Source organism: Acipenser ruthenus, chromosome 28, assembly GCF_902713425.1.
Source record: "Acipenser ruthenus chromosome 28, fAciRut3.2 maternal haplotype, whole genome shotgun sequence".
NCBI lineage: Eukaryota > Metazoa > Chordata > Actinopteri > Acipenseriformes > Acipenseridae > Acipenser > Acipenser ruthenus.
This window is the reverse complement of record NC_081216.1, coordinates 11,554,285-11,572,916: the sequence shown is the minus strand read 5'-3', so window position 1 is coordinate 11,572,916 and position 18,632 is coordinate 11,554,285. Positions and strand designations below refer to the sequence as shown.

Here is an 18,632-nt window from a genome sequence, read left to right as displayed (position 1 = left end):
GCAGTGAAAAAGCTGACACGAGGAGATAAAAAGATACAAGAAAAAGAACATTAAGGGGGAGGGAAATGGCATGCAAAGATAAGAGAACAATGCACCCAGAAATCTGACCCTTGAAACATGTTTTTGGTAACACTTGTAGGTAGCAATATTGGGTGAGAAAAAGAGAACAGAAAGTATAAACATGTCTATCTTGCACCATCAGCATTATTCATAAGGGGGCAGATGGGAACATGAGTGAATCATGTGATTGGGTAGAACAAGTGGTATGCTTGTAAAACTGCACAATTATAAATGAATATAACCAGCTTGTAAGAGCCATTGAGCTCAGAATTTTAACTTGTGCTTCAGTTACTTTCTCCTGTATACTAAGCAACAATAAAAATAACTTTGTAGATTTCATCTTTGGACTCTGACTTCTTTCTTGAGGAGAAGAGACACAGACCTTTTTCTCTCTCCTGAGGAGAAGCTTAGAGGACGGACACCTTTTTCTCCTTATTGCCGATCCTGCCTATACAACTACGAGTTTTGCGTCTTTCTTTTCTTTTACCGGGAAGACTGATACCTGACTGAGGAGAAGACATTGACACACCAAGACCGGACGTGAACGGAACCCGGACAATGATCTGAGACCACTTCAGAGACCAGCCTCAACCGACACGTAGAAGATTCAGAGGAGACAGCAACAGCGTAGAAAAACCACCACATACCAGTACATCTGTAAGTATTCAGTTTTTTTTCTGAATCTAAATAGACATTGTGTTGAAAGTGTATTGACAACTCTGGTTTCCACAAGTGCCTAAGATGGAAAAAGTTTGAACTGAGTTAACTGGTGGATTGATCACCCTGTTAAAAAAAAAAAAAATGATAGAATATAGCAGAAAGTGCCACACGGTTAGAGAACATAATGAGCATGTAAATAAGAAGCTGAGTGATTGGCACATGTAGCATGTTTACCTGCTGTTTTACCTCACAAAACCACATTGGACCGGGCTAAATTCAATTGGAGCTTGTAGAGGGGATGCACCTCATCGGGTATCTGCAGAGAAATAAGTGACCCAACACGATTTAACCCATTAAATTCAAGGCTAATTGTTCAACGTAGAGAAATACATTCATGCATTCCGACTGAATAAGAAGCATGCGAATAAGAAAGCCAATTTCAGCCTCGTACATTCATGTTAATAACTGCATTATAAATCGAGTTATCAATAGTCAAATGACAGTTTCTATTACATATATATTTTAAAAGCTAAACATGGCACTAGAGATATAAAATAATTGCAATCAAGTGTTAAAGTTTGTAACAGAACCCCATAATTTGCATTAGAATTATTATTGAAAGATATATAATTGGGGTTTGTGATCTTATAAATGTTGGGTCAATTTCAATAAAGACTGAGCTGGAAAAAAGTGATTCTGTGTCTTTTTTAGAGGGCAGCAATCTCAGGAATAATAAAACAGATTTCAATCAACTGTATTGCAGCTCAGTTGATTTGAGGAATTAAGCCCTAATGAACCCTGAAGCAAATTAACATTTTCTCTTCATACAAGTTTCCAAATACTTGAACATTTCCTTAAAAATAGATTTGGAGGTTTTATCTTCTAATTCATGTATCTTAACGTTGATAGTGTTGGTATTGTCAAATATTACATTGTTTTTCAATCAGACTTCAAATTAAAGGTACTGCCATGTGTGCTCAATGTTTTGCTTCATATATATTTGTGTAATTGAACCAGCAAAATTGAAAGAGCACACAGAACTGCAGCAGAATGTAAAGTGTTTTTTAATAATAAGTACAGTGGACAGACATAATGTCATTTTAGATTTATATAAAAACAGATAAGACTGATGTTTGCAAACAGTTTTCATCTACTTTAAACATATTAAAGCACACAAATGTTTCATTTGAATAGGCTTTTTAGCAAAGCAATGAAAGCAGTCACCAAAAATATTTACTTATATACCATATATATTTAATGTTTTTTTTTTTTTTTAACACATTACTCAGTGTGATTAAGGTCAACACATTTTGTGTTCATTTTAACACTGTATACACAGTGGCACTGTGTTGGAACATTAGGGAAACACAGGCAGCCAGTGTTGCCAGCTCTCATCAGAAAAAAGCAGCACTTCCTTTCAAAACAAGCCCAACCCATTTGAGGTAGGGGAGTGGGTGTGTTTATAAGTGGGCAGGACAGTAAGTTCACAAATTTGGGTGTGTTCTTAATTATACTGGAGTGGGGATAGGAGGATTCTTGAATTCTAATGACACACATATACATTGACACCAGTCAATCACCAAAATCACTCCTACAACCATTTTTAAAAAATAACTTTGTGTTGAAGTCACCTAAAATAAAACCTCAAATAAAGCTAAAATAGCTAAAAAAAAAAAAAAAAAAAAACAAGCCCAAAAAAAAGCCTCTCAAAATTATAGCGGCTGTAAAAAAAAAAAAAAAAAAAATAAATAAATAAATAAATAAAAAAAAATCTGTGGGAAATATGCAGACTTGGCAACCATGCAGGCAGCACTGGGCAGTAATATTTAGGAGAGACACACTAGTATCCTACACAAAATGTGCAAAAAGTTGCACAAAATGTGTTACCATTATTTAAACACATTAGTTTTAAGTGGTCGCTGCGCACGCCCCTGCTCATAACTGAATGTTAAAGAAATTACTTAAATTGTTGTAAATTATTTAGATCTTGATTTTTGCCACTTGTCAAATGCCGTTTTCGTGCTTTATTGGAATTTATTTTGTGTGTTTTTGTATTCATTTGTAGTTTGATTTTCTGGAAATAAATATTGCACCAGTGAAATAGATGAAAGTTTAGAGTATCACAGATAAAAACACATGTTTAAGGGTGTACTGTTTAAATAAGGTATGTGTATTGTATTTATTTTTTTGACATCCTGACCACATTTTTCTACACTATTAAATTACAGTCCAAAGTGCTCACTTTCCAAGATGTCAACAAAAAAAATAACAACAATATGCACACCATATTTAAACAGTTGTAGCAACATATGAGAATGTGTAACACTGTGACAGGATGGCAAAGGGTTGAGGCTCAGAGACAGTTTGCAGTTCAAAAATAAAGACTTATTTAGAAAATAATACAAAATAAACAGCACATGGGCCAAACAAAAGGGTTTCACAAACATAAATAATAGAACAAAACTTCCAATCCTTCATTGGCTCTTCAAATTCAAACCAAAAACCCACAGCAAACTAAACCGCCATTTGCTTCTTCAGCTCTCTCCCTTTAATGGGAGGCTGAGGCCTCCTTTTATACCAGGTGGTTGGGATTGATTGAACAATTAACAACCAACTCCCAGGCACCAGAAAACAATGAATAGACAGGGCGGGGGAATTTAACCCTGTCCCTGTCAGACTAAACTAAAACAAACACACAGGCAGGGCTAAACCCTGCCACAAACACAAACAAAAAAACAACTTAAGCTCCCCTTTAACATAAGTTATATAAAACACACCTATTCATTTACCTCTGACCAAATTCTTGAGGGATTCTAGGATCCTGAGGGCCAGAGTTGAGCACCACTGGTCTATTTCATGATCCTGTTGAAGTTAACAAAAGTTAATATAAAATTGTCTCTTTCAACAGGTCTGTAACAATGATTAGGTCTGTGGATCTTTGTGGCAATGTGCCCCGCCCCTGTGTGCATATTATGTGTTGTATGTTGCGTGCGTATGTTAATGTTGGTGTATAGTCATTGGTACACGGGATATAAACGGGTCTGTGTTTCACGTGTATTTAAAAAAGTGTAGATTTGTATTTAGGCACGAGGAGGGCACAAATCACTTCACGTGCTGGTTAAATGTAATATGTGAGTACGGGGTTGCGCAGAATTAATTCACGTGCTGGGATTCAAGTGAATAATTAATTAGTAATTGAATCCCAGCACAACAATATATATAGATGCACATTTCTTTCACTCGGTTTTTGGGTGTTCGAGAGTGGAGAACGGGTGAGGAGAAGGAGGAAAGTAGTAAAGGAAAGTAAAGTGAAATCTATAAGTGTTTGTACTCACCGTGTTTGTTTGTCTCTCCGTGCACCGTTTGTTAAGTGTTTAGTACGTTTTGCTTGTCTATTTATTTTGGCGCAAGTGCCGTGTCCTGTTTTGTGTTTAAAACCTTTTATTTTCTGTTCTGTCTGTTAATTATTAAATGCTGAGCGCGATCACTCGCTCAGCCTCACCAAAACCCCAAGTCTCTGTTGTTTATTTCCTGGCTCTGGTCTGACGCCACCCACTCCGGCCGTCTTTGTGACAATCTTCTACAGTAGCTGGTAAGAACTTTCTTATGTTCATATGTTTACAGACGAGAGGAGGCCATTCAGCCCATCTTGCTCGTTTGGTTGTTAGTAGCTTATTGATCCCAGAATCTCATCAAGCAGCTTCTTGAAGGATCCCAGGATGTCAGCTTCAACAACATTACTGGGGAGTTGGTTCCAGACCCTCACAATTCTCAGTGTGAAAAAGTGCCTCCTATTTTCTGTTCTCAATGCCCCTTTATCTAATCTCCATTTATGACCCCTGGTCCTTGTTTCTTTTTTCAGGTTGAAAAAGTCCCCTGGGTTGACATTGTCTATACCTTTTAGGATTTTGAATGCTTGAATCAGATCACCGCATAGTCTTCTTTGTTCAAGACTGAACAGATTCAATTCTTTTAGCCTGTCTGCATACAATATGCCTTTTAAACCCGGGATAATTCTGGTTGCTCTCCTTTGCACTCTTTCTAGAGCAGCAATATCCTTTTTGTAACAAGGTGATCAGAACTGAACACAATATTCTAGGTGAGGTCTTACTAATGCATTGTAAAGTTTTAACATTACTTTCCTTGATTTAAATTCAACACTTCTCACAATATATCCGAGCATCTTGTTGGCCTTTTTAATAGCTTCCCCACACTGTCTAGATGAAGACATTTCTGAGTCAACATAAACTCCTAGGTCTTTTTCATAGATTCCTTCTTCAATTTCAGTATCTCCCATATGATATTTATAATGCACATTTTTATTGCCTGACTGCAGTACTTTACACTTTTCTCTATTAAATGTCATTTGCCATGTGTCTGCCCAGTTCTGAATGCTGTCTAGATCATTTTGAATGACCTTTGCTGCTGCTGCAACAGTGTTTGCCACTCCTCCTATTTTTGTGTCATCTGCAAATTTAACAAGTTTGCTTACTATACCAGAATCTAAATCATTAATGTAGATTAGGAATAGCAGAGGACCTAATACTGATCCCTGTGGTACACCACTGCTTACCTCACTCCATTTTGAGGTTTCTCCTGTAATCAGTACTTTCTGTTTTCTACATGTTAACCACTCCCTAATCCATGTGCATGCATTTCCTTGAATCCCTACTGCGTTCAGTTTGAGAATTAATCTTTTATGCGGGACTTTGTCAAAGCTTTCTGGAAATCTCCCAGGATATTGTTACCATATAGGTAATTTTCCATTTCGGATCTTATTATAGTTTCCATAAGTTTACATATAATAGAAGTCAGGCTTATTGGTCTGTAGTTACCTGGTTCGGTTTTGTCTCCCTTTTTGTGGATCGGTATTACATTTGCAATTTTCCAGTCTGTCGGTACAACCCCTGTGTTAAGAGACTGTTGCATGATCTTGGTTAGCGGTTTGTAAATAACTTCTTTCATTTCTTTGAGTACTATTGGGAGGATCTCATCCTGCCCAGGGGATTTGTTTATTTTAAGAGCTCCTAGTCCCTTTAACACTTCTGCCTCTGTTATGCTAAAGTTATTTAAAACTGGATAGGAACAGGTCGACATGTGGGGCATGTTGTCTGTGTCCTCCTTTGTAAAGGTAATTCAGGTCTGCATCCCCATGCTGGATGGTTGAAAGCAGGATCTCTCCACACCATTACATTGGGGTGAATCCATCATGTTCAGTTACTAACAATGCATTCTGAGGTGGCTCCTGAGTGGCACATACAGTAAAGGCGCTCCACGTGAGTGCAGGATGCGCTCTATAGCCTGTAAGTCGCGAGTTCGAATCTAGGCTATTCCTTTGCCGATCAAGGACGGGAGCTCCCAGGGGGCGGCACACAATTGGCCGAGCATCGCCCGGGGGGAGGGAGGGTTAGGTCGGTCAGGGTGTCCTCGGCTCACCGCGCACCAGCGACCCCTGTAGTCTGGCCGGGCGCCTGCGGGCTTGCCTGTAGCTGCCCGAGAGCTGCGTTGTCCTCCGACGCTGTAGCTCTTGGGTGGCTGCATGGTGAGTCTGCAGTGTGAAAAAAAGTGGTCGGCTTGACGGCACACGCTTCGGAGGACAGCGTGAGTTCATCTTCGCCCTCCCGAGTCAGCACAGGGGTGGTAGCGGTGAGCCCACCGTAATAAATAATTGGCCATTCCAAATTGGGAGAAAATAATAAAAATAATTGGCAACGACTAAATTTATAAAAAAAACAAAAACAAACAAACAGTGCATTCTGAGGTTCTAGAGTGATTTTTATGGCCAGTGATTTCTGGAGTTCACCAAAATGACACTACATTTTAGAAATCACCTCCGTGCTTCTGATTCCCCCGCCTTTGCGTTCCGTTAACATACTGGTCATGCTGCTTAGATGCACACTTCTGTTTATGAGGTTTATTTTTATTGAATAATATACACCACAGTAAAATTCCATGCACGCTAAACACTGCTGCGCTAGACAGATATAATCCCGGATATAGAATTAGAATGTTTGTAACCGCATCACAACACAAAAAAAAAAATCAAGATCGCTCCACCAGTTATTTGAAATGAACTGTTAAAGTAAATTTCAGCCTTTTTAATGTCAATCAAGGGATGGTTAACTGAAAAAATAATACAAGTAGCCTACCTATGTCCACGGATGATGTGAGAGAGATGTAGCGTAGATAGGTTTTGTTTTTTGTTTTGTTTTTTTTAAGTACAGTGAATTACTGTCGGGTAAACTGAATCCAGAAGTGTTTTTAAAAATCACGATCTGGAATTATTCAAACCATGTACCAAGGTAAATAATAATCATAATAATAAATATTAGCACGGGTCCTGTGCCCATTAGGACTCTTTTGTCTGTTTATTCAAATAAAAGTACACAGTTTTAAAAACAATGTTGTGTACACTAATGGAGATGCTCACTGGCAACATTATTGAATGGATATATAAAATATATATTTCACATATGTAAAATGTAGGAACAGTGTATGTATTGTAAAACTATATATTTTAAATATGTGAACCACATAAAACCATATGAAACATATATTTCCTTTCCTTGTGGATACTAACTTTGTTTTTATTTCATTTTAGGCCATCAGTCCATCTCTCCAGATCCCCCCCCTCCTCCGCGGACAACACCCCCCCCCCCCCCCCAACCCCAACCTCCTCCGTGGACAACAACACCCCCCTCAACCCCTCCCTTCTCGGCAGACAACAACACCCCAACAACTCCCTGCCTCCCCCCGACTCGGATAAGGAAACAAAGGGGGTAATTTTACCTTTTAAATGTAGAAAATTTAGTTTACTTCACTTTAACATTACATAATATTGGCAAGAGTTTCAATAGTATTGTGTGTTGTGAGAGATAGTAACAGTAGTTCACAAACACACAACACACATTCTACTATTAATATTAATAATATTATTAATAATCATTTATATAATTCACCTACTATTTTTCCTAGCGTAGTAATAGATTTAGGAAAAAATAAACAAATTATTTTTTTAATAAAAATGTCTAAAAACTAGTAACCCATTTTATAAGCGTAATAAGCCACTCCAGGGTGTTGGTTACGCTATAATAACCGCACTTCCTGGGGCTGACTTGCCCCACAACCTCATGCCCTGGGCGTGCGGTTATTATTATTATTATTGTTTATTTCTTAGCAGACGCCCTTATCCAGGGCGACTTACAATCGCAAGCAAATACAAATACATTCAAGTGTTACAATACAAGTAATACAATAAGAGCAAGAAATACAATAATTTTTGTTCAATATTTTTTGTTATTATAGCGTAACCAACACCCTGGAGTGTAGGATGACCAGAAGACTCCATGTTCACCTGGACAGTTTAGGACAGTTCAGGCTTTTTAAATCACACTTCAATGCATTCTGGTGTCTCTTACCTGTCACAGGTACCTTTTACCTGTCTCTTTTCTTTAAGACAAGCTGGACTATAAGTACCAGAATGCATTGCAGTGTGATTTAAAAAGCCTGTCCAAAGCTGTCCCAGTGAACTTATGTCATCTATTCACCCTACTGGCTTATTGCTAACATTAAATATTGCATTTCAATTTCATCTGGGTGGGTAATAAATAATTTCTGGACTACTCCTGGAGTTCATTTCATGTTAATTTCCTGGAGAAATACTGTCCTTTGGCCATGTGCATTTTAAAGCTATCTTTTGTCTGTGTTGCTACACCAACAACTGCGACACATCGACGGGGCATAATGATTATTTTTTTTATTGATCAAATGTTTTTTTTTTTATTAACAACACAACGCAACAACAGTAAAATACAAAAGGTTTTTTTTTTTCTCCTCCCCCTCTCCCCCTCGACGGGGAATAATGATTAATAATGATTATTTTAATTAGCTGTTTCTCTTACGCTCTGCACCGCGAAAACCAATGAGCACAATCAGGCAGTACAATCATTTCACTCTGATACGTCACCAAGCCGATTGGTCACTGAAGTTACTTGAATGTAAACAGCTCTCTCATTTTAGGGTGCCATGATCACTCTTGCTTGAGTTTGAATGTAAGCAAAACAGTGGGAATGTGTTTTTCTATTAGACAAAACATAACGCAGAATCAGTTTACCATTTTTGTTAAGGGGGAGATGATTAGCACTGTCTCAGAATAAGTATTTGGGTATGACACTAGATTTGCACCTTGCCTTTAAGAAACTCCAAAAAGGTAATAAAAACTGAACATTTCTTAATCCTTAAAAGTTTGAACAAAAGTTCCAATCTTTGACACGTCATGTAATATTGAAAAACAGAAGGGGTACTGAGCATTCACCTCCGGTTTTATTATATTGCATACGTAAATATTTTAGTGAAACAAATTTTCGCAAACCCCTCTATTTTTTCATCTTTTAGCAGACAAATTTTCACAGATGATGGTCCACATTAAAAATAAATAAATGCTTCAGTGCTCACGATGCTAAGCGCCAAGGCCTAATTCCACCCCGGGTTCAGTAACCATGATTCCATAGTGCTGCACTCCACCAGTCCAGACATCCAGCTCAGTACTTGGGGGAAAAAAATACCAGGTTTTCAAAATACTAGCTAACTTAAGTATACTCTAATACTAAAAAATAAAGTACGACAGCCCTTACCAGCATGTTAAATCTGTTTAAGACGTGTAAAAGAGTTTGTCATAAAGTTAGGTAGAGGTGTTTGGGTTCTCCTTTAACTTGCATACTAGTTTAGTAAGTAGTACCACAGGATCATCCCTAGTTAGTACATGCTTTCACTTCATTGCAATTGCCCCTCAGTGTTCAGGGGTAGGGATAGAAGATGTAATTCTCTGCATCACAAAAAATGTAAAATATTTTTGTTTGTTTCAGATTGAAGGAGACATATTCAAGGGAAGCTGGAGGAGATTACTGATACAATCTACATCTACATACTAACAATGCTTTAAAATGGGAAACAGTGCGTCTCGTGAATGTCACAAATGTGGGTGTTCTTTACCACCATGTAAAAGACGAAAAGATTTCCACAAAGAGACTTTGGATGGACGCCATGTCTATGTATTTAATGGTGGTCAGTACTACAGAGAAGTTAAACATGCTGATTTCTATGAATGTCCAACATGCTTCTGGAAACCAAAAAGGGACAGAGAACTAGCAGAAAAAACAAGACAAGAGGAGAAAGAGAGGAGGCAACAAGAGGAGCAAGAGAGGAAAGAGAGAGAGGAGATACTGAGGAAAGAGAGAGAGCAGCTACTGAGGAGAGAGAGAGAGGACCAACAGAGGAAACAGAAAGAGGAGCAACAGAGAAGAGAGAGAGAGGACCAACAGAGGAAACAGAAAGTGGAGCAACAGAGAAGAGAGAGAGAGGACCAACAGAGGAAACAGAAAGAGGAGCAACAGAGAAGCGAGAGAGAGGACCAACAGAGGAAACAGAAAGAGGAGCAACAGAGAAGAGAGAGAGAGGACCAACAGAGGAAACAGAAAGAGGAGCAACAGAGAAGAGAGAGAGAGGACCAACAGAGGAAACAGAAAGAGGAGCAACAGAGAAGAGAGAGAGAGGACCAACAGAGGAAACAGAAAGAGGAGCAACAGAGAAGAGAGCGAGAGAGGAGAAAGAGTGAGGAGCAACAGAGGAGAGAGAGAGAGGAGCAACAGAGGAAACAGAAAGAGGAAGTAAGGAAAATTGACTTAAATGTGTTTAATCATGAACACACTGAAAAAGAGGGCACTTACGAAGAAGATGATGATGAAGACGACGATGATGATGACTATGATGAAGAAGAAGATGAAGAAGAAGAAAACTATGATGAAGAAGATGAAGACAGCCTGCTTGACATGCTTTCCACTAAATTAAATTCAGACTTTTCTAGTTTGAAACTTCAGGACCTGTCTCCTCAACAGGTAGAGGAAATTATCCAAATTTTGAAGGAACTTTTCATTGATTGGACAAATGAACCTCCAAGCCAACACATCCTGGAGCAGCTGCAGGTTCTTCTCATAGAGCTGATAATAGGATCCTGCGAGATAGATGAGGACACTGCTCTGGTGTTAGAACTGCAAGCTGAGCTGCATGATCTTATCAACACCATGTCAGACTCAACACAGAGTGTAAAGGAATGCCTTCATTTAACTCAAACTCTGTTCCATCTATTTCAATACGAATGTAAAACCATTAGAACCTCAAGCAGCACCGATAAGAGTATGTTGCACCTTGCTGAAACATGGGCTAATTGTGATATTTTAATCAAGGACACAATCTTGCTAAACTTTTTGGAAACACTTTTAAAGAACTTAAAAGACTTTGACAGCAGTTTGTCAACAAATACTCAACTTATTTGTTGTGAATTACTGATTGAAAGAGTTATGCGTTACTGGAAGGCAGAAGGTGGAAGTGATATCACAGAAAAACTATTAGGACTTGTCCAAACCCAGCTCTGGTCTCCATCAAATCTAATAGAACTTTTAAGGATTTTAAGTGATAAACATCCGAACGATATTCTGAAAATCCTACATTTGATTGAAATATATCGTGTCTCCAACACATGGAAAGGCAAAGATGGAAAATCATTAACTCACATAGTTCAACTTGACAGGATGACTATCAAAAAGCTGGATCTTGCTGTGGCTCGGGATGAAGCAAAGGGCCTTGATGAAGTCATCAATGAAATAAAAAAGGGAAATCTGATTGAAAAGAGCACACTTAACAAAATCAGGAACATCACTATAAATGTCCTTGTAGATACTAACCTTAAGAATCATCCAGATATGCCCAAAGAGGATACATTGCAGAAGCGTAGAAAGGATTTTTTGTTAACCAATGGACAAGACATCAATGAACTCCAGAAGTTACTGGAACTGCTGTGTAGATCCGTACATGAAGTTAAAGGGTGGTGGCCTCGTGTCACACAGATGGTCAGCTGGTGTCTCCTAGCATTGACAAATTCTGGTAAACTTCTAGAAGTTGCTACAGGAGAGGGGAAGTCTTGTATAATAGCCATGTTTGCAGTTTTCCGTGTTTTGAAAGGAGAGAAGATAGATATTGTCTCATGCTCCTCGGTTTTATCTGAGAGAGATGTGAAAGACTGGAAAGATTTCTACAGTCTCTTTAATATTACAGTGGACACAAACACTGACAAAACTGAAGATGAAGATCGAAATCGGTGTTATGGTTCTGATGTTGTGTACGGGACAGTGGAGACATTTTCTGCTGACTTCCTCCGTCAGAATTTTGAGATGAAACAGATATTTCCTCAACCACGATTTCAGTGCATTATAGTGGATGAGGTTGACTCCCTTATGCTGGATCAAGGACTTCAGTTCACTTACTTATCTAGTGACATGCCTGGCATGCAGGACCTTGGTCCCATTCTTGCCATGATCTGGTGTTCTGTTAGCCAGTGTGGTTATGTTGCGTCTAAAACGGAAACCTTCTTGAGGGGCCCCCTTTTACCCTTCTACAAGGCTCTTCATGAAGGGACTGATATTGAGGATCCCCTGCAGATTCTAGAAATTGCTGAACAGAAAGGACTGGTTCCTCCTGGAGCTACTGAAGATGTCTTATCAGGGAAGCAGGACATTTTAAAATATCTCTTAAGCACTGCCAATCACGAAACAATGCTCAATATTTTAAGTGCAGCAGAAGAATATTTTCCATATAAATGGCTGCCATACACACTGGATGACAAAGGTACCCTCCAACTGAGGATGCCTCCTGGTAATGAAGGTTTGGAACAAACTAATCAAGATATTCCCCATCTACCAGTTTTAATTGTTGAAGATGGTTTATGTTGTGCTCTTTATGATGCTTATGAAGACTATAGTGAAACTGTGGCAGAGAACGTCAAAAAGCATATCCAGTATACTCCATGTGACAAAAACAAAGGTGATGCATTACGTGTACCAGGCTTCCTTAAAGATCTGGTTGAAGCAAAACTACAGACATGGGTGGAAAATGCCTTTCTTGCCATCAGGCTTCAAGAAGGCAGAGAATACTTGGTTCAAGAGAAGCAGGTATTGCCTGTAGACTTCAAAAGCACAGGCATTGTTGAAATGAACAAGAAATGGGGTGATGGGCTGCAGCAGTTTCTTGAGATGAAGCATCTCACCAAAGTGAGCACCTTGTCTACTATCACAAACTACATCTCCAATGTCAGATATTTCAACATGTATAACGGACAGATTTATGGAACAACAGGCACACTGGGAACAGAATCAGACCAGGAGTTCTTACAAAAACTGTATTCTACACTCTCTGTTTGTAGGATTCCAACATTCAATCGAAAGAAGCTGTTTGAAGAGAAAGGCCTAATCAGAAGCACAAAAGAAGAATGGCAAGAAACTATCTGTTCAGTGATCCGGAAAAAAGTGAAATCCACTTCCTATAGGAAAGGACGAGCAGCTCTAGTGATATGTGAAGATATCAATAAGGCTAATGATCTGTATGAAGTCATTAAAAATCTGGCAGAGTCAGAAAGTGAAAAGACTATCAAAGTCAGACAGTACACTCGTAATGACGGTCAGCATGGGAATGTCAGTGACTTTGATTTGAATCCAGGTGATGTGATTGTAGCCACAAATTTAGCTGGTCGAGGCACTGACATCAAGGTGTCTGAAGAGGTTGTAAGAAGTGGAGGTCTGTTTGTGGTTCTCACTTTTCTTTCCCAAAATGCAAGAGTTGAACTGCAGGCTTTTGGAAGAACAGCTCGCAAAGGGCAGCCTGGCTCAGCACAGGTGATTGTCTGTTCAAGCGACATTCCTTTCATTCTTACAATGGATGCAAACATTGACAAACTGAAGGATGTGCGAGACTATAGAGCCAAATGGAAGGTTAAACACATCATGGAAGATGAAATCGTTGAAGTCAACCTGAGAGAAAAGCTCTTTTTGAAATACTGCAGTATTCTTTCCGGAATATATAAGAGCATTGCTAATAAAGGTGATAAAAAAGTTACGGCTGCCATCATGAATGAATACTGGGGAACATGGCTACAGATTAAATCTAAAGATCTAGTTCAGCGTAAGGGAAAAGAACTGGAGGAAAGCCTTGAAAAGGACACAGAAATGGCTAAACATAAATCACAAAGCAGTGAGTCCCCTTTATCAAGTATCTATCACTACATTAAATTTGGTAACAACTTGCTCAGTGCTGGTAAAACAGAAGAATGTGCCAAGTTTCTTGAAAAAGCCATGAATTTAGACCCTTCTTGGGCTGCCATTGCTTTCTACAATCATGCTTACTGTACATTAAAGCAAAGAAAAGAAAACTACCTGGACGCCTCCTTGAAGGATCTTGAGAAGTCCGTGGATTCCCTGCACACACTCAAGGAGCAGTGTCTGGTAACAGCGAGTCTATTGCAGCTCTCAGTTTCACACGTCAAGACTGAAAACAAAACAGAGTTTCAGAAGAACATCCACATCAAAGTGCAGGTGCTTGATTTCTTTGAGAAAAACATATTGACATCAATTCTAAATCTGAAGGACATCCAGTCCAGACACAGTGATGCTGTGACTGTGGAGTCTGCTGTTTTTTCTCTTGGTCTTCAATCTGATTCAGTTGTGCATGAAGAATTGTATGAATTGTACAAGATGGGTCTCCTCAATGTGTTTTCTGTAGAGGAGAAACCTCGCTTCTGCTGGGAAGGTCTTGGGGTGTTTTTACTGGGAGTCATACAAATAGTAGGAGGTGTACTTCTAACCGCTCTAACAGCTGGCACTCTTTCCAGTATTGGGATGGCACTGATTACTGAGGGGGTATCTGACTGCATTGATGGAGTGACAGCTGTAGTCGAAGGAGAATTCAGTTGGGGTTCTTGGGCCATTTCCAAAGCAATCTCTATTGGTGTGTCATTGATTGGTAGTGGAATTGGTAAAGTAGCAACAAAGGCCTTTGAGAAAGATTTGACACGCTTACCAGAAATGCTAACTAGTGAGATTAGAAGTGAGTATACTGCAGTGATGAAGGAAAACACAAAAAATGCTTTCAAATATGCAGGTAAAGAGATGGCACAACAAACAGTCATGTACGGAATAGGAAAACATGAAGAGGTTGTACTGAATAGAATTCTTGAAAAAATAGAAACACAGATTCAAGCAGAATCACAAAAAACCATGAGGGAAAAAGTACAAACTAAGCAGCTGAGACCCATAATTGATCGTTTAGTTATGTCCCAGCTGACAGACCCCAAAGAAGTGAAGCTGCTCCTAGATCCTGGGAAGCCTCTCTGTGATTCTGTAAAGAATGTCTTCAGTGAGTTTGTTCATGAAATTCTGAATGAAGATTACAGGAGTCTTGAGCGGCAGAATCAACTGTTTTCTGCTATAACTGATGTCATTGAAAAAGCCAAAACAGAGGTCCAAGGCAGGAAAAAGACCATTCTAAATATTATTGAAATTGGTTATTTAAGTACACTTAATGGGCTTGCTATCAATAACGTAAACAACCTTCTCAATGACTTTGCATCTAAATTAAGTGCCAATATAAATACATTAATGGATGAAAAGAAAACATTGAGTACATGTGATCTTTCTGAAGATGATGAACCCATCCTAGCACAATTTAGGGAAACCCTTGCTGATTCTATTTCTAAAGAGCTTGGAACTCTCTTAGTTCAAACTTTCCATCAGAAGTTTGCAGGGCACCTTGTGAAAGAAGCTCAGTCTAAAATAAATCAATATGCAAGCAGCTTCATAAGCAACAAGCTGAACACCAACAGAACTGTAGAAAAGTTAAAGGGCAGCTCTGCAGCACTCTACATAACACACATGGCACCCACCATTGCATTTAACAAGATACACCCAGCTGATCAAGATTATTTTGACAAATACATTAGAAAGATTCAAGAGTCAAATACAACAGGCTCTGTACTGGATTTAAAAATGTTATCAGAAACAACAGGCACAAAGGTAATGGTTTCTGAAAAGGACAAGAAAGGGAAGCTGCAGACAAAGCATGTTTTAGAACCAAGTTCGAGTAGAGTACACAATACAATACATCTAGTCTACCGGACAGCCAGCAAAGATGACCCTGAAGGCCATTATGATGTTTGTATAAATAGTAAAATCTATCCAGTCAGGAGTGAAGGGAAAAGCTGCATGTATCACGCCTTCGCACAAGCATTGCATCCTGAAGCACAGGACTCTAAGCTCCCCCTAAAGGCAAAAGATCTTAGAGGATTAGGAATACCAAAAATAGAGCAGTTACAAAAATTGATAAAAAAAGGAGATACGGTAGAATATGTTACTCAACAGATAGGACGTGTCGATTCTTACAAAAATAATAGAAAAAAAGTGCAAGGTTTTGGATGTCTTTTAAATGCAGATCATCAGCCTCCTATAAATAGCATTCTGAATGCCTGTCAGACACAGCTAGAAAAGACACTGGCTAAATCTTTGCTGCAGCTGGCCCTCGGAAATAAATACCAAGCTAATTTAACAGCTGAAGAAATACAAAACCTAAAGAAAAAGTGTAGTTTCTGTGACCTGCCGTCTGTGGTAGTGCCATATGATATGCACAAGGAATTCCTCACAACTGGGCGATCGTTCGTAGCCGTAACATTTCGAAGACTGATAACGGAAGCCATTCAAAGTGGAAATGCTGTAAAAATGCTCAAACTCACCTTCATAGGCGGCCAGCCAATTACTACCCTAAAGATAAAAGCAGATAAACATAACACTGAGATTCTTAAGATAGATGCATATTTTGGTATCGGTCAACATGAGAGAAAAGTTTTATTGAAAAACCAGCTTAAAGTCATAAATAAAACATTGTTAGACAAGTGGAAAGACATTATCAATAAAACAGATTATCCACTGACCACTGCTCATTTGGAGGAACTAAAATTGTATATAAACGACGAGGCATATTTAAATGATGGAAAACGCTTTCTTCATGAAATTCACAATGTTGACTTTCAGCCTACAGAAAAAAATGAACCCTATGAAATGCCTTAGAAAAAAAGAACGTGCAATGCAGTACAATGATCACTTGAGGTTAAAATTAAATTTTTACAAATATTTTTTACAGGTGATGTTAGAGGAATATTTATTGTGTCAGAAATCACATATTTTCTGCTAATGCAAATTATGTGACCAGTAGCCATCTTGTTTTTCATGCCATGGGGTCCAGTGCTTGTAGTGTGATTTTCACTTGCTGTGATTCAGCTCTGCCCCACATTTCACCACATTTGATGCAGGAAATTATTCCTTTTTACTTAGAAGACATGCAAGATTATTGTAAAAAAGGAAAATTACCAACAAATAACAACTTTGTGTAATAATCACTGAGACATTTCCCCCCCCTGCTGAAGTGCCATGTCATGACAAAGTTTGAATAATCTTAGCTTTTCTCATGACTAATGTCATGGTAAATTATTACCAGAATAATGCTCTAGTAATGAGTTCCTTTACAGCTGTCATGCCTTATTTATTTATTTCATTTTCAAAACACCCTGTGATGGGAACTGTTTCTTCTGGGCTATAAGTAGCCAGGTTGAGAGACAGCTCTCTGTAAACTTTGCAATATGGTTTACAATTCCCTGTCAGATCTGTCTAAAGAAGAAAAAAATGTGCTGCAACATTCATTGGCATACCTCTGTCTATAAGAATGTTTTTGTGTTTTTGGTACTCCTACAGCATCGCTAGTGGTTGAACAAACCAATACAGGAGTAGCAGTCCCAATTGCAGGATGAGCATGTGAAAGTTGTTTGCGCATACATCTGTGACTGTTGCTTCTTTCTTGTCTTCTCTTCTGCAATGTCACTCCCCGGAAGTGCAGGATGTGCCCTATAGCCTGGAGATTGCTGATTCGAATCTGGGCTATACCACTGCTGGCTGTGGCTGGGAGCTCCCAGGGAGCGGCGCACAATTAGCCCTTGAGAGTCAGCAGTGTAGTAATAGGATCTGCATTTCTTTTGACTTGCGACTTCTGGTTAGCTTCACTGTCAGCTTGTGGAGTGAAAGAAAGTATGTGGCCTGACAACGCACGTTGAGTGCAGTTTTAGTTTATGCATGCTCTCAAATGTTTGAAATAGTATTTGATCCTCTAGTTCTATTGCTTACATTTTTTGGATATATCTTGCTAAACTGTTTCACAATGTCAAAGGAATGTGTTTTATTTTCTTCAAACTGAGATGTGCATTGACGAAACAAGTTTTCAGAGATGTTAAGCAAAGATTGACTTTAAATGATTTGTAGAAATATAATGTATGCTGAATGATCAATATGTTGATGACATTGTGTATCTATTTTGTTTGTTTGTTTTGTATGTTTCAAAACAATCTTTTAAAAGAGTTCAGTAACCGTGACCTTGTTGTTGTGATTTATTTCATGTCATCCCATTTCAGGAGTGGAACACCTGCCATTAAAACCATTGTCACAAACCCAAGAATGCCCTACTGATCCCTGTTTTAAGATGTTAGCATTGAAATATGTAAGCAATAAGGCAGAACATAATGTTTAATACAATCTATTAATGGCAAGAAACATTCTTGAGCTCTGATTGGTCAGTCTTGCACTAGAGCCTTGGTGACATCTCTGATTTAGTAATAGCAACATGCTAACCTCATCACTGAAAACCTAGTCCACCACAACTGTCAAAAACCATATATAAATCCTGTTAATTCAGAATATATTCCACAATCCCTTGAGTAAATGTTATTTAAATGGCATGACAACTGAAGAAACCTGTTTGGCAAAGAGCTTCAAACACAGGGCAGCCAGCACCTGTTAAGTCAAAAACATAAAGACACCTAGACACAAGATATCAACTCTGAATTTGACACTGTTTTAATTAGTCTATTATTATTAACTCAATTGCAACATAAATAACACTTTAGGGCAGGGGTGCACAATTCCGGTCCTGGAGGGCCGGTGTCCCTCCTGGCTTTTGTTCCAACCTTGCCCTAAATTACTTAATTGGACCAA

At 38.7% G+C, this 18,632-nt stretch overlaps 1 protein-coding gene across 5 annotated transcripts; it reads left to right on the top strand.

The window, feature by feature from the left end:
• Nucleotides 1-260: 260 nt before the first annotated feature.
• On the top strand, nucleotides 261-18,013 carry LOC117434967 (uncharacterized). 5 transcript variants are annotated; one of them, XR_009309202.1, is made up of 2 exons: nucleotides 261-717; nucleotides 7,322-7,351. XR_009309202.1 is itself a non-coding variant. In XM_059003159.1 (2 exons), the coding sequence occupies exon 2, from the start codon at nucleotides 9,663-9,665 to the stop codon at nucleotides 16,659-16,661; it is 6,999 nt and encodes a 2,332-aa protein (XP_058859142.1). In that variant the 5' UTR covers nucleotides 281-717; nucleotides 9,585-9,662; the 3' UTR covers nucleotides 16,662-18,013. The 5 variants fall into 5 exon arrangements, 3 of the variants coding, with proteins under 3 accessions (XP_058859142.1, XP_058859143.1, XP_058859141.1); XR_004660982.2 differs by lacking the exon at nucleotides 7,322-7,351 and adding an exon at nucleotides 3,629-3,659; XM_059003159.1 differs by lacking the exon at nucleotides 7,322-7,351 and adding an exon at nucleotides 9,585-18,013 and having other exon boundaries at nucleotides 281-717.
• The last annotated feature ends 619 nt before the right edge of the window (nucleotides 18,014-18,632 follow it).

What these genes read in the sequence shown, in the direction of transcription:
- LOC117434967 (XM_059003159.1), top strand. Translation starts at nt 9,663, where the DNA reads ATGGGAAACAGTGCGTCTCGTGAATGTCACAAATGTGGGTGTTCTTTA.